The sequence below is a fragment of the Somniosus microcephalus genome, chromosome 11 (genome assembly GCF_052327205.1).
Source record: "Somniosus microcephalus isolate GS21.2 chromosome 11, FLI_Smic_1.0, whole genome shotgun sequence".
Classification (NCBI taxonomy): Eukaryota; Metazoa; Chordata; class Chondrichthyes; order Squaliformes; family Somniosidae; genus Somniosus; species Somniosus microcephalus.
The window spans coordinates 195,881,541-195,897,037 of NC_140997.1; the positions used below are offsets into that span (position 1 = coordinate 195,881,541).

A 15,497-nucleotide genomic window follows, 5' to 3' on the forward strand; every position below is an offset into this window, starting at 1 on the left:
TGCCGAGGAGCTGCCGGCCTTACGCCTGCTTTTCCAGGCGCAGCTGTTAGACTTACCTGGACTGAAGCAACTGTGGAAAAAAACGGAAGTTTCAGCCGTACGCACTGCCTATCCGGTGCAGGCGTTTGACCTGCGAACCCCTTTCTTCAAAGAACGGAAGTTCCGGTTTCCAGCGCATGCGCAGTGCATGCCTAAAACCGGCACTTCCGTTGGCCCTACGGGTGAGTACACAGCGCGTACACACCCATAGGAAATGGAATTTATGGGCCAATATGTTTTAAAATCAACAAGGGAATAGGCCATACTAGATTTAGCGATGAGTAATGAACCGGAATTAGTTAACATTAAGGGAACCTCTTGCGATTAGTGACCATAATATGATTGAATTTGATATTAGGTTTGAGGGGGAGAAGGGAGAGTCACAAACCAAGGTTTTAAATTTAAATAAGGTAAACTTTGAAGAGATGACAAATTAATTGATCACAGTAATCTGGTCTGAACTGAGTAAACCTACAGACGAACAGTGGAAAGTATTCAGAGAAGGATTTGGTACGATACAAAACGAATACATACCCCCTAAAATGCAAAAGCTCCACTTGTGTTGTTAAGCAACCATGATCAACAAAAGAGGTAAGGAGTCAGTATTAAGCTAAAAGAAAATTCTTACACAAATGCAAGGAAAAGTGGCAATCCAGTAGACTGTGAGAGCACCAAAAAGCAACAACGGGATACAAAGAAAATAATAAGAGGTGCAAAAAGGGAATATGATATCAAAGTTAACAGCAAACGTTTTTATAAACATATTAAGAGAAGGAGAGTGGTAATGGGGAATGTGGGCCCATTAAAGATAGATACTGATGAGACTATAATAGATAATAAGGAAATGTCAGACTTGTTAAATGTGTACTTTGTATCCATTTCCACAGTGGAGGAAGAGGACAAAATACCAGTGTACAAGGGAACCTAAAAATACTTCAAGGGGAGGCACTTAATATAATTTTTTATAATGGTAATGGAGAAAATAATGGGAATTAATAAAGACAAATTTCCAGGACCTGCTGGTATTCATTCCAGGTTATGAAAAGAAATAGATGAGGAAATTGCAGATGCATTCGTCATAGTTTTGCAAAGCTCTCTAGATTGAGGAATTGTTTGTTTGCATTGGATTGGAAACTTACAAATGTCATGGTTGGTGTCTATATGGACTTCCAGAAGGCATTTGATATGGCCCTGTGCAAGAGATTATCAGCAACAATGAAAGCACACGCAATTGAAGGTAACCTTGTGACATGGGTTGGTAATTGATTGAGAGGTAGGAGTCACAGAGTAGGGATAAAGGTACGTACTCTGATTATCGGGATGTGACAAGTGGTGTTCCCCTGGGATCTGTACTGGGACCTTAGCTTTTATAAAAGTAACTTGGATAAAGGAATAGAGTGCCGTATATCTAAGTTTGCAGATGACACTAAGTTAGGATGCACAGTAAAGTATGTGGATGGCAGCAGGAAGTTACAAAGAGACATAGACTAAATGAGTGGGCAAAACTGTGACAAATGGAGTTCAATGTTGGGAAGTTTGAGGTCATCCACTGTGGATCTGAGAAAGACAAATCAAAATATTTTCTTAATGGTGAGACACTAGGAGCTGTGGTGGAGCAAAGGGATTTATGTATTCATATACACAAATCACTAACATTTTCAAATCTGAGAATGATAAATTTTTGTTAATTAAAGGTATCAAGGGATATGGCGCAAATGCGGGTAAATGAAGTTGAGGTACAGATCTTCCATGAAGTGATAAAGTGATGGCACTGGCTCAAGGGGATGAATGACCTACTCCTGTTCGTATGTTCTTAAACTGTAGATAAAAATAACCAATTTACAGATTATTATACCATAGCCTATTTAATCAGCCATTCAACAATTCAATCTAATTGAAAACAGGTTAAATATTTCGTAGAAGAGTGACCAGCCTGTTACTGCCTCAACCAATTAGATCATTTGGCAGGACTAGAGCCTGTCAAAACCAATCAAATTAGTTGGAAGTTGGGGCTGGAAGCAACCAGAACCATTGGAGGGTGGAACTTTAGTCAACCAGAACCAATCATAGAATCTTACAGCACAAAAGGAGGCCATTCGGCTCTTTGAAAGAGCTGTCCAATTTAACCCCATAATCCTGCAAATGAGTCCTCTTCAAGTACATGACCAATTGCCTTTGGAAATTTCCCATGGGATCTACTTCCACCACCCTTTCAGATAGCACGATCCAGATCTTAACAACCCACTGTGGGGACAAAAAAATTCTCCTCATTTCCCCTCTACTTCTTTTGCCAATTATTTTAAATCTGTGACCTCTGGTTACTGACCCACTTGCCAGTGGAAACGGTTTCTCCCTCCTTGCTCTATCAAAACCCATCATCAATTTGAATGCCTCTGTTAGGCCTCCCCATAACCTTCTCTACTCTAAGGAGAACATTCACAGCTTCTCCAACCTCTTCTCATAACTAAAGGCCCTCATCCCTGGTATTTTCCTGGTAAATCTCCTCTGTACCTTTTCCAAGGGCTTGACATCCTTCCTAAAGTGTGGTGCCCAGAATTATACACAATACTCCAGCTGAGGCCTAGCCAGTGATTTGTAAAAGTTTAGCATGATTTCCTTATTTTTGTATTCAATGCCCCTATTTACAAAGCTAAATATCCCATATGCTTTCTGAACTGCCTTATCAATTTGCCCTGCCACCTTCAAAGATTTGTGAATATTTTTTTTTATTCGCTTATGTGATCTGGGCGTCGTTGGCAAGGCCTGCATTTATTGCCCATCCCTAATTGCCCTCGAGAAGGTGGTGGTGAGCCGCCGCCTTGAGCCGCTGCAGTCCACATGGTGAAGGTACTCCCACAGTGCTGTTAGGGAGGGAGTTCCAGGATTTTGACCCAGCGACAATGAAGGATCGGCGATATACTTCTAAGTCAGGATGGTGTGTGACTTGGAGGGGAACTTGGAGGTGGTGGTGTTCCCATTTGCCTGCTGCCCTTGTCCTTGTAGGTGGACGAGGTTGCGGGTTTGGGAGGTGTTGCCGAAGAAACCTTGGCGAGTTGCTGCAGTGCATCTTGTAGATGGTACACACTGCAGCCACGGTATGCCAGTGGTGGAGGGAGTGAATGTTTAAGGTGGTGGATGGGGTGCCAATCAAGTGGGCTGCTTTGTCCTGGATGGTGTCGAGTTTCTTGAGTGTTGTTGGAGATGCACGCATCCAGGCAAGTGGAGAGTATTCCATCACACTCCTTACTTGTGACTTGTAGATGGCAGAAAGGCTTTGGGGAGTCAGGAGGTGAGACACTCACCGCAGAATACCTAGCCTCTGACCTGCTCTTGTTGCCACAGTATTTATGTGCCTGGTCCAGTTAAGTTTCTGGTCAGTGGTGACCCCCAGGATGTTGATGGGGGATTCGGCGATGGTAATGCCGTTGAATGTCAAGGGGAGGTGGTTAGACTCTCGCTTGTTGGAGAAAGTCATTGCCTGGCACTTTGTGGCGCAAATGTTACCTGTCATTTATCAGCCCAAGCCTGAATGTCGTCCAGGTCTTATTGCATGCGGGCATGGACTGCTTCATTATCTGAGGAGTTGTGAATGGCACTGAACACTGTGCAGTCATCAGCGAACATCCCCATTTCTGACCTTATGTTGGTCAGAATATGCACCCAGCAAAGAAACTCCAGTATGATTTGAACAGGTTGGGTGATTGGGCAGATGAATGGCAAATGCAGTATAATGTGGATAAATGCGAGGTTATCCACTTTGGTGGCAAAAACAGGAAGACAGATTATTATCTGAACACCAATAGATTGGGAAAGGGGAAGTGCAACGAGACCTGGGTGTCCTTGTGCACCAGTCGCTGAAGGTAAGCATGCAGGTGCAGCAGGCGGTTAAGAAGGCAATGGTATGTTAACCTTCATAGCGAGAGGATTCGAGTACAGGAGCAAGGATGTCTTGCTGCAGTTGTACAAGGCCTTGGTGAGACCACACCTTGAGTATTGTGTGCAGTTTTGGTCGCATTATCTGAGGAAGGATGTTCTTGCCATGGAGAGGGTGCAGCGAAGATTCACCAGACTGATACCTGGGATGGCAGGAATAACGTATGAGGAGAGATTGGGTCGATTAGGCTTATATTCGCTAGAGTTTAGAAGAATGAGAGGGGATCTCATTGAAACTTATAAAATTCTAACAGGAGTAGACAGACTAGATGCAGGAAGGATGTTCTCAATGGCGGGGGAGTCCAGAACCAGAGGTCACAGTCTAAGGATAAGGGGTAAGCCATTTAGGACTGAGATGAGGAGGAATTTCTTCACCCAGAGAGTGGTGAACCTGTGGAATTCTCTACCACAGAAGGCAGTTGAGGCCAATTCATTAAATATATTCAAGAAGGAGTTAGATATATTTCTTAAGGCTAAAGGGATCAAGGGATATGGGGTGAAAGCAGGGACAGGGTACTGAATTTGGATGATCAGCCATGATCTCATTAAATGGTGGAACAGGCTCAAGGGGCTGAATGGCCTACTCCTGCTCCTATCTTCTATGTTTCTATGCACCCCAAGTCCTTCTGCTCTTGCACCCTCCTCACTTATCCGTATTAAATTGCATCTGCCATGTGTCTGCCCATTTCACCAGTCTGTCCTCTTGAAGTCTGGTACTATCCTCCTCACTATTTACTACATTGCCAAGTTTTGTATCATCTGCAAACTTCAAAATTTTACTCCCTATCCCCAAGTCCAGGTAATTTATATAAAACAAGAAAAGCAATGGTTCTAACACCGATCTCTGTGGGACCCCACTGCATCTCCGGTCCGAAAAACATTTGTTCACCGCTACTGTCTGCCTCCTATCCCTTAGCCAATTATGTACCCAAGTTACCACCGTCCCTTTAATCCCATGTGCTTCTATTTTCCAAATAAGTCTGTTATGTGGTTCTTAATGCCTTTTGATAATCCAGTGGATTGGACGGGAGGTTTTTGTGCTGTAAGATTTTTTTTGTAGGCTGTGTCAGCTTTATTGTAATTGTCAGCTTTTGCTAGTTTCCTCATTGGTATGAATTATATATTGAAAATATTGAAATTTCTTCTTCCTACATCTCCTTTTAAGTTGCCTTAACTGAAGCCTGGCTGCATCAATCACAGTAGAATGATTTTAGAATGAAATGGTTTGAAACACTATGTTTGCAGAGAGTGTTTGTGCTAATCAGAGCTTCAGAATGAAGAAAAGGCTACGGAATCTAAAAAATCAGCACGTACCTGCATGTTTAAAAGAGTAATATGAGCTTTCCTGGGTCCCACCATTTCCCCTGGTGTTCAGAATGGCGGCAAGCAAATTTTAGAGGGGAGTACCAAGGATTTTCTGGGTCTCCTTAATAATTGCAACATTAGTTCATTTAATTCTAACATACTTTGAAAGGATAACTGGATCAGTGACCAAGTACAAAATGGATTATTTTGCACTCCTGCTGTTTCAAAAAAAATTCTCCCTCTCTTTAAAAAAAAAAGGGTTCATTCTGAATTGTAATCACCAAAGCCAAGAGAAGATCTATTGCAATTTCTGAGTGGAGATTAAAGCAAACTGATCTGAGGCTGTAATAAGATAGGTATTAGCGTGTGAAATGGGCAGTGCTTGTTTCACTAGCAGCAAGTGATTAACTTACCAATCCATGCTAAGTGGCAGAAGTAGATAATTGCGGTTGGTGTTCATAGAGGCACATAGCTGGGTCATCCGTCTCCTAATGCTGCTGTGATTAAGTCTGTACGTGTTTATCTTCATTTTTTTTTGGTGAAATACTAGAAGTGCTATAGTTCTCATAGTCTACAGCTAAAGGCAACAATTTGACACGCCTGCTTGTTGAAAGTCCAAATCGTTAAGCCGCATATTCAAATTGATTTCTCCATTCTTGCAACGATCTAACCAATTCATGCCTAAAGATCCATCTGAATTTATGGGTGTCCTCCTTATATTATTCACCTTTGGCCCAGGTGGCCATAGGAACACAACTGTCTAAAGTTTCAAAATGCAAAATGTGATGAAGTAAATGTTGGAGTGAATAAGATTGGTGTGTCTACTTTAAATCTATTTTTAAGACACTGTTATGACATGTAAGTTAATTATAACTTTTTTGCTCTGTTGAATTTTGCATGAACAGGAATATCTTGATCTCCTTTATTAAGAAGCAACATGTTATTAACTCTAGCAGAAATTAAAGGAAATCCTCTTTGTTTTACAGGGTATATTTTCCAATCAGTACTGTTCCACTGTGAATATCTAACTCATTGTTTGCACTCTTTTTAAAACATGCAATAATCTATTTACTTTAAACAGGTAAACACCAGCATTAAAAAAAGGCATAAAGGAATTTAGTACAAATCCAGCCTGGCCAGAACATATACCAATATGTTTCACTGCCCAGTTTCTTTATTTTCATCTCTAGCTTTTCAGATGTGTAGTAACGTGCTTTCTTCTAATAGCTGACACTTTTAGACCTCCCTTATTCCTGGGATAGCTGAAATCAGCAGCAAAATTGGCGTTCTGTAAATAAAGAAGTGTTATTAATTAAAGATTGCAATACTTTTTGTGAACTTGAAATCTATCTTTCACATTAGTCATTAAGCAGGCTCCATCATCCCTCGACTATGATAGATGATAAAATTCATTCGGCCTTGCCGTTTGTTATTTTGATTGCAGAGGACTTGTGTCAAAAACTTGAAAAGGAAGTTGCACAATATGATTCTTTTCATTGAATGGCTTGCAGCAGATATTTGCGAGCATCATGAAAATGCACAGTCTAAGCCTACGTAATTTTTGTCTTTGTTAGAAAATTGTTTCATGAGAATAGTGTTTGTTTATTATATAGAGTATATATAGGGATTACAAAACAGTCAAGAAGCAGCCTTAAAATTCTAAACTCTTATACTGGGTAAGTACTTCTATAAAATGGACTCTGGTTGTTCTTTGCTTGTTTTTGCTTCAGCTTCTGTTTTGTAGGTTCCAGTGGGGTGAAATCGTCTCTGTAGACAATCTATATGTTTGTTTGTCTTTGTACTGAAGCTGCAGGCTGTCTATTTTAAACAAACTCACATTTCTACCAACAGAGATAAAAATGTCCTAATGCGTCAAACTGACTAACCCTCTCTTTGTTTCATTCCAATGCTGCCATGCATGTCCTCAAACATATCGACCAATAGGATGATGAGGAGGGCATATGGGCGTAACAGTACACATGAACCAAAGCTACAGTTTTGTTCTGAGGGGTGAGAGCCTGGATTTTCTCTTCTCAGATCAGATTGCACTGGACGCTGTAATGCTCAAATGTTCTGCTCTTTGTGCAATGTTTCTTTGTGTGTGTTCTACCGTTTGTTGTTCCTGTGTCACCGTCTCTGTCCACATTGCCTTCTAAAGAAATGTGAATTTGAATTGTAGCAGTATGGGTGAGAAATTATTCACAACAGTAGATTTTTGCATCAGTGCTAGCGATGTGAATAAAACGAATACTTCAGGCCTTGGTAACATAACAGTTAAATTACACACCCACACGTACACATTCTAGTGAAGATCTGTACATAACATTTACTATTAGCCAAATAAATTGTTATGTGTGGAGCTTCCTGGTGGGGAGATCCTTGCATTTGCTATAAAGCAATATTGCTTTTGAAATCAGGGATAGAATTCATGGCCAATTTTCCAGACTGGAGGAATGTGAGGAAACTGGTTTGGAAGAAAGGAGTAAAGGTCAACATAAGGAAAAAGAAGGAAAATTGGGCTTCAAAAGCTAGGTTGTTAACACACTACTTCATAGGGATGGTTCTCACCAGTTACGAACTTTTAACCCTAACCTGATCAAGTTGAAGACAATTTCCCTCACACATTTGTACCCAGGTAATTGCTTTTTGTTCTCTACTTGATCAGTAGAGGCTGTATTGAGATGCTGCGTGAACAAAGTAGTATTGCAGGTTTTCCACAATATGATTTAGTGGCTGATACTGAAAGTAGTTATGCCTAAAATTCCAGTAAAATGATGTACTGAGTTAAGATATCTATATTTTTAAAAGTAATGTTCCATCAAATCAAAAAAGTTTGATGTTTGCATCAATTTCACACATGTGTGTTCAGAAGCCAATGCACATCATTCCTTAGCAGCTTTCATTATTGACCTGAAAAGGTGGAAATTAAGTTAATTAACTTAATTTGGGAAGTACTTTTGCTCAACAACTTGTAGGGAAAACGGAATGTTTGAACAGAATGGCGTGACAGTGATATGACTTACTTACAGTTAATTTATAAATGCTACACATGAAAAATAAAGATTGCACTATTGCAAAAATCACTAATTAATTCTAATTTCCTGTCTCTTTTGGTAATTGAATCTAAATGAAAGAAAACACAGATGAAGAACCAAGGTTACTATAGACATCTGTCTCTGTACTCTGCGGGAATTTTAATACGAATTTGTTTTGACAGTTTGATGTTGCTTGTGCAGGGATTTTTATGGTCTGTGAAACTAGAGATTCTTGTAGAGACTCATTTTGAATCGGTGTTTAATCTTGGTGTTATACAAACAGTTGAGCTCTCATCTGATCGTGAAATTCCATTCTTATGTCTGGAGGTGTCAGTTACAGAGTTTTGTTTAGTTCTGTTCCTTGCATCAACATCTGATCAAAAATAATTTTACTGCTTTATAATGTCCGAATGATGCTGCTTCAAGCTTACCATTATATAAATGGATTTGTAGATTCTTGTTCAGAAAGAATTGGGTATTGAACGCACATTAAAGCATTTTCGTATTTTTGTACTATGAGGGTAGATGCTGGTGGGAGTTTTAACACAGTAAAAATGCCCCTCGTGACTGATGCCCACGGATTCCGCTGCCTTCCCACGAATCCCAATATTAACCTGCTCTTTTTAGCAGGAGAGCAGGACACCTGCTAGAAAACAGCGAGGCCCTGCTTTAAATATGTAGATCGGGCTCCGATGACGTCATCGGGGCCCAACTGCAGTCTTGGCCCTCGGCCTGCACGGGAAAGACCTTGTGGCTTCACCTCCAGGCCGAACCTATTGGGAAGAGGATCCAGGGCCAGATGAGGCCCAGAAAGGTAGGTTACTTTTTATAAAACATTTTGTTTCCTTATGGGCCAGCAGGAGCAGGAGTGCTGCTCTGGGCTCCACAAGAAAATCTTGGGCCTCCCCTGCCCAGGGCTTCCCTCCCCATCTGATCACTCGACCCCACCCCCTTCCAAAACATTTACCTTAGTGTCAGGGACCGTTCGATTTGGACCCCAGTGGCAGCCTCCTGCCGGCCACATAGTTTTTCCCACCGAGTTCACGCAGGAGATTCACTCCAATCAAAAGCTGAGGCCCAGGAGTTAAAATCTCCAGGAACTCATACTACGGAGGGCTGAACAGCTTCCCATCCACCTAGGCCCGTGACCGTACCAATTCCGTTTATCCTTAAAATCGTCCCCACTGTGTATCATTTTTTATCCTCACCATATCATGGATAAGCTGAGCCAAGCAACCAAACCATCAGAGCTAACTGTTATTAACGACTGTTTAGATAAAGTTTAATCAGTTATTTTTCTCATCTTGTGGGTCGCCTTCCTGTTGATTTTATTACCACAAGAGAGAAGCTTTTACACAATCAGTGTTGTGTCTCGTTTTAGACTGTTGACAAGGAATTGTTGAGTTGTGTTTAATAGTTTAGAGATTATATTGAATATTTTTGAACAATTTACGAATGATCAACAATTTACATAACTGTGCAAGCTCTTTCCTGATAAACAACATTCCCAATGCCATTTTGAATCATTCACGTTCTCTTATGTGCTATTAAGGAAAGGAAAAAGGCAATTCCCCCATCTTCAGTAAGCCGTCAGGTGGGTGAGGCAGAGGTTTTCAAACATAAGAATTGTGAGTCATGACCAATTTATTCCATAAATGCATTTTTACTCTCCTGCCTAAGGCAGGCTACTGAGAAGCATTGGGAATTCATGACATTATCCTCCTTCTTGTGGTGCAAACCTTTACTGTTCTCTGCATCAAAGTTAGTACTTTTGAAACAAACTTAAAATTAAATTCTTCAAAAAAGAATATCTTTGTTATTTTGTGAGCTCCTTTCCACACTTGGTCAACATGAGGAAGCGACAACTTGAGGCAGTTGTTAAACCAACTCTGAAAGCAAATGCGTTGAGGTATAACCTGTTTTCAGATGCCAGGGCACCTAACCCTGATTTAGTGGATAACCATCCATCAAATATGTCTGCATAATCAGACTGTTGAACTGAATTCCTTTGGACACGTGTCAGGTGATACTGTCGCAACACCAAATTTCTACATCTGCCAATTGCTCAAATAGGATTTTGCTAACAGTGGTAATGCCCAGAAATGATGGGCTGGATTTTATCAATGGAGGCGTGTAGGAGGCGGGACTCCAACTTTTGGGGTTGTAGTCCCGCCTCCATCGAGTTGTGGCCAACCCACTCTATTTTCCCTTGATTGACCAGTGGGCTCAGCAGGCCAATTAAGGGCCACCGGCAACAGGTGACGTCACAGATTGACATTTCATTTGTCAAGAGCTTTTGACAGATGAAATATCAGCATTTGACAGCTCTTTGAAGCTGTCAAACACTGACAATCTGTACTCCAAGTTAATTCCTTCCTCTCAGGCTGATTTAGAGATCTCTCCAGAACAGAAAGCAGAGGCTGCAGCTTTTGACAGCTCGCGGCCATTCTGCTTTCTGTGCCGGTGAGATGAGGGACTCCCGAGACCTGAAGGAAGGAAGGCTGCATTATTAAGTAAAGGTAAGTAGAACTTATTTAAACATTTTACACACACCAAACACACTTACCTCTGCACTCATGCACCCATCACTCACCTGAGCACCGGACATCTCAAACCCTCCAAGTCCTTCAGCCCGACGGTCCGCCTCGCTAACTTGGCGTGGTTTGGAGCCGTCGGGCAGCCCACACTTCAGGGATAAAAATAGGGATTGGGCTAAAAACTGCCTGTTAACTACCTGTTAACAGGCAGTTAATTGGCACTAATCCCCTTCCCGCCTCGGGGAGGCGGCTCCCAGCACAGGGCAGGTACCCGCCTCCTAGGAGGCGGGATGGGTTCGTGCCCCCCGATTTCGCGATTTTAATCCCCCACACGCCTCCAATCCCGCCTCAACGGCCCGATGAAATTCGAGCCCGATGTGTTTAGTACTTTAATCTCTCTTATCGCCTGATCAAAAATTTTGAAGAGATTATTGCCTTTACTCATGACATTAAAAACTTGCAAGCCAACTCATTTATGTGATCCTTTTTAGGAATCCAGGTTGTACCAGGTGCTGCTGTCTTTTTTGAAACTTGCTACTTTTCTATTTTGAACAAAGTTGATGTGTAGATAAGTACAAACATAGTAGTGAGGGAGATGCATTGTAGTGATCTGTGCCCCAACGTCAGTCCATCTGCTGCTGAAACCGTCTTCAATGCCTTTGTCACGTCCAGGCTCAACTGTTCCAATACTGTTCTGTTTTGACTATTGTGTGATTGGGTATGTGGGGATATGAAACCGGCTTCTAGTTCCCCCTGCAATTCCTGCAACATGAAGCATTTCTGCTACTCAGCAGGTCAAGTGATGGGGCTGTACCGGGGTCCAGAATGCAGGGTCGATTTCTATCTGCCCTTCACAATTCTTGTTGGTGGAGGTTACGTAGATTGCAAGACATATTGCCCCAGTTGTTCATCTGGCATTTCATGTTAAGGTATCACACAAAATCTTTTTAATTTTGCTGGAGATTAGTGGACATATTGAGGTGGGGATCGAATGTCTGAGGGAGCTAAGTATATGAAGCCTTTCAGGATCAATGGTTGGGTGGCTTTTGCCAGCATGTCCTTCTGTGATGGTAGTAAAAGGCAGTATGGGTAAACATTCAGCTCTCACTAACGTGAAACCTGAAAGAAGGAGAAAAATCCTGAAACGTGACGGCAGCTGATGAGAAACACAAATGAGCTGCATGTGAAAATTAGCAATATTCTGCTGAATTGTAATGTTTGCTAATATAACCAAGTTCAACATTTTGGCAAATACTGTATTAAGTTAATATAATGTACAAACACCATAGCAAATGTGGTTTTAATATTTGTTAAATTGTATCACAGTTTCACAGGTAACTCTTATGCAGACATCACCTATTATCACCACCCAGTAATTTGTACTTTATGAAGAAAAACTTCATTCAAATATCCCCCTTTGTTCATTATCACTTACTCTAGATACACTGAACACAACAACACTACCCGCCACCACAAGCTGCTTTATAATGGTCTGTTTCTTTCCATAGACGCATAATAATTTTATGTTCATAGTTCATAATAACCTGTTTATATATATGAATACATTCTTGGCCCTATCCGCCCTTGCCAGGAATTGTTTGTTATTTAAATAGAAGTTGAGCCCAGGCAGCCTGTTGAAAAAAATGTTTTGACTATAGCCCATCGCTGAGTATCAATATAGCCGGACTTGGAACTTAATAAAAGAAATATAACAATGAGCAATTTTTCAATAAGTGGTAGTTTTTGAAAAGTAAAAATCAGTGGCAGCATTTGCAGTGTAAAACTTGTAACTCATGCCAGGGAATTACCACACTGTCCTTTTACCGCTAGGTTTGAATGAAGCACAGACTAGTAGCTTGAAAATGTTCCTTTCTCTAATGCCTATAAGGATCCTATCGGAATTAAGTTTGGGAAGTCTCAACAACAACTTGCATTTATGCAGCACCTTTAACGTAGTAAAATGTCCCATGGTGCTTCACAGGAGCGTTAAGAACATAAGAAATAGGAGCAGGAGTAGGCCATTCGGCCCCTTGAGCCTGCTCCGCCATTCAATAATAACATGGCTGACCTTCTGCCTCAACTCCATTCACCGGCCCTATCGCCATATCCCTTGATGCCTTTACTGGTCAGAAATCTATCGACTTCTGTTTTGAATATACCCAATGACTGAGCCTCCACAGCCCTCTGGGGTAGAGAATTCCAAAGATTCACCACCCTGTGAAGAAATTTCTTCTCATCTCAGTCTTGAATGGCCTACCTTTTATCCTGAGGCTGTGGCCCCTGGTTCTAGACTCCCCAGCCAAGGGAAACATTCTCCCAGCATCCACCCTATCAAGCCCTGTAATAATTTTGTATGCTTCAATAAGATCCCCTCTCATTCTTCTGAATTCAAGAGAATACAGGCCTAGTTTGCTCAATCATTCAGTTGTTAGTGGGGATAGGGCTGCAGCACAAAATTGTTCATGTAACTCCCCACTAACTAAGCGCTTGCACTCAATTTCTGTCGGACTTATATAGGCAGTAGAGAGGAGGAACTTTATCCCACTGTTGTATACTGGTTTAAAACCCAATTTCTAGAGTTGAAGGGACACTGTGCCATTCTGTCTTTCAACAAAAAGTAACATTTATACTCACAAGGGGTGCAGGTGAGAGAACCGGGGCTACAGTGTTATGGCCCTGTCTCAGATCGGCGCTCATTTTCAGCGTGGCTTCGTCAGTTGCAGTGCAGAATCATGGAATTAACCATGTTTTTTATGGGCTGGAATAGATGAAAGGAAATAAGGTATTGGGCATTGAGGAGCTTACCATGTGGACTAGGCTATAGTTGGAGCCTGGGTTTTCTTACTTCCCTCTTGCACCTCACTTCTATGTATCTGTTCCAGCTCCTGACCATGCCCAATCCCATCTGTGACTTTACCGTGACTGGTTTGTGGTGGGGGGGGGGGGGCGGGGTGGTATGTTAAAAAAAACCCAGCTTTTTTAATGTGGCGGTAGCAGGATTGAAATAAAATCAATGTAAAGGAGGGATTTGAACCTGCAAGGGTATGAGTGAGGCCAGAATGGAAGCAAGTTTTTAATGTATTTTGTATGTTTATAGCATTCCTTATGCAGAGGTACATCGTGGCTGCTTTACAAATGGAAGTGGAGTTAAGTAAGAGATAGGAAAGCTTAAATGGGGAGACTGAAGGAATGATTGAAGAGATGGGTTTTTAAGAGGCCTTTGAAGGAAGAGAGAGAGAGGCAGTAAGGCAAAGTGGTTTAGGGAGAGTTACAAAGAGCAGGAGCATAGTGACTGAAAGAATGGCACCGATTATAGAGCAGATGAAGTCAGTCCAGAAGTTTGAATGATGTAATGGAATTTGTTTTCAGGCCAAACTATGGAGAGAGAAATAAAAATAAAAATAAAATAAAGATCGAAGGACAGATATGGAAGAATACAAAATAACTAGAATAGAAGTAAAGTTGGAAATAAAGGAAAAGAGCAACACGTTTGGCATTGAATTCCTGAGGCAAAAGAGAAACGGAAAACAGTTATCTATAAATAGTGTTTATTTTGTCAGTTAGATTTGTCTTGTATACTCTTAGTTAATGAACTTCGAATATCTGATTAACATTGGTACAGAATTTCTAGTACAGTGTTCAATTTAATTTTCTGTGTGTTCTTAAAGCACATGGCCAGTAAAGGGATGGCAAATTGAAGTATCCAAATGTAAAGTACGCTACAGTGGAAAGCCTAAGGAAACGAGTCAAATTCATTTGTTAAGCATTACTGAAGATTACATTTTGAATAGACGATTTATTGATTCATCTCAAATACGTGAATTATTTTGTAAAAAAATCTTAGTTTTATTTGTCCATAATCTGTTAAGCTTTTAGTATTCATTGTACCTTAAAGATTTTCTTTATTGGGTGCTTTGAGTTTTGTCTAGTTGATAAAGTCCTGAATTAAGCTGTAATAGTGGATCTGTAGTGTAGCTAAGTATATTGTAATGCAAGGACACGGAACTTTGATGTGTAACAAATACATCTGTTGAAAACTGCAGTTTAAGAGCAGCTGTGGATTTCTTTAATCTGATGCATCCGGTCTGCATAGTTTATATTTCATAGCATAGTTCATAAAAGCTTGCACGAAAAACTTGTGCCGATCCTATGGAGCAAACTGGCTAGTAATTACGTAGCATAAAAGATTCAAACCAAAGTTTGAATATTTTTGAATCAACATCTCCGAGGCGGCTACTTTCATGCCAATGCTACGTACCTGATGGTTTTGTCTAGTTCAGTTTCCCACTGTCTTTTATAAATCTGACTGCATAGCAGAATATCTGATTCATTAAATGCCCCAGATTATAAATAGTTGCTAGTAGTTCACACGGTGCATTGGTATTCAGCAGCTGCTTTTGTTTCCTTTTTTAAAAAAAATCACAAAACCCTTTTGTCTGATGTTGTAAGCCAGCCTCTGGTTATAAATCACACCCGCAACACGGGATTGTTTGAGTAATTAATGCAATTTCTTGTGTATCAGCTGACAAAATGGACTTTTGCTGTTGAACACAGAGCCAGAGTTCTTCGCAATATTTATTCGTATGATAGGGACAGTTAATCATTAAGCAGACTGAGTTATATGGATTTTAATTTTGTCTCAGCGGAA

The 15,497-nt window shown here is 40.9% G+C and overlaps 1 protein-coding gene and 1 long non-coding RNA gene across 7 annotated transcripts in view; one reads left to right on the forward strand and one right to left on the reverse strand.

Annotated features, from left to right (window-relative positions):
* The window catches only part of LOC147111092 (ERC protein 2), an 885,067-nt gene that overhangs the window by 738,442 nt on the left and 131,128 nt on the right, over positions 1-15,497 (forward strand). For 2 of the 6 annotated variants that reach the window (XM_086001635.1, XM_086001636.1), the window contains one exon: positions 7,222-7,287. The exons of the other annotated variants lie outside the window; for them this stretch is intronic. In XM_086001635.1, coding sequence (XP_085857761.1) covers positions 7,222-7,248 — 27 coding nt within the window. In that variant the 3' untranslated portion in view covers positions 7,249-7,287. The remainder of the gene's footprint in view (positions 1-7,221; positions 7,288-15,497) is intronic. 6 annotated transcript variants of the gene reach the window in all.
* Positions 6,186-15,351, reverse strand: LOC147111095 (uncharacterized). Its single transcript, XR_015080039.1, has 3 exons — positions 15,108-15,351; positions 13,484-13,607; positions 6,186-6,565 (listed from the first exon to the last, which is right to left on the reverse strand). It is a non-coding gene; the product is annotated as an uncharacterized LOC147111095 (long non-coding RNA).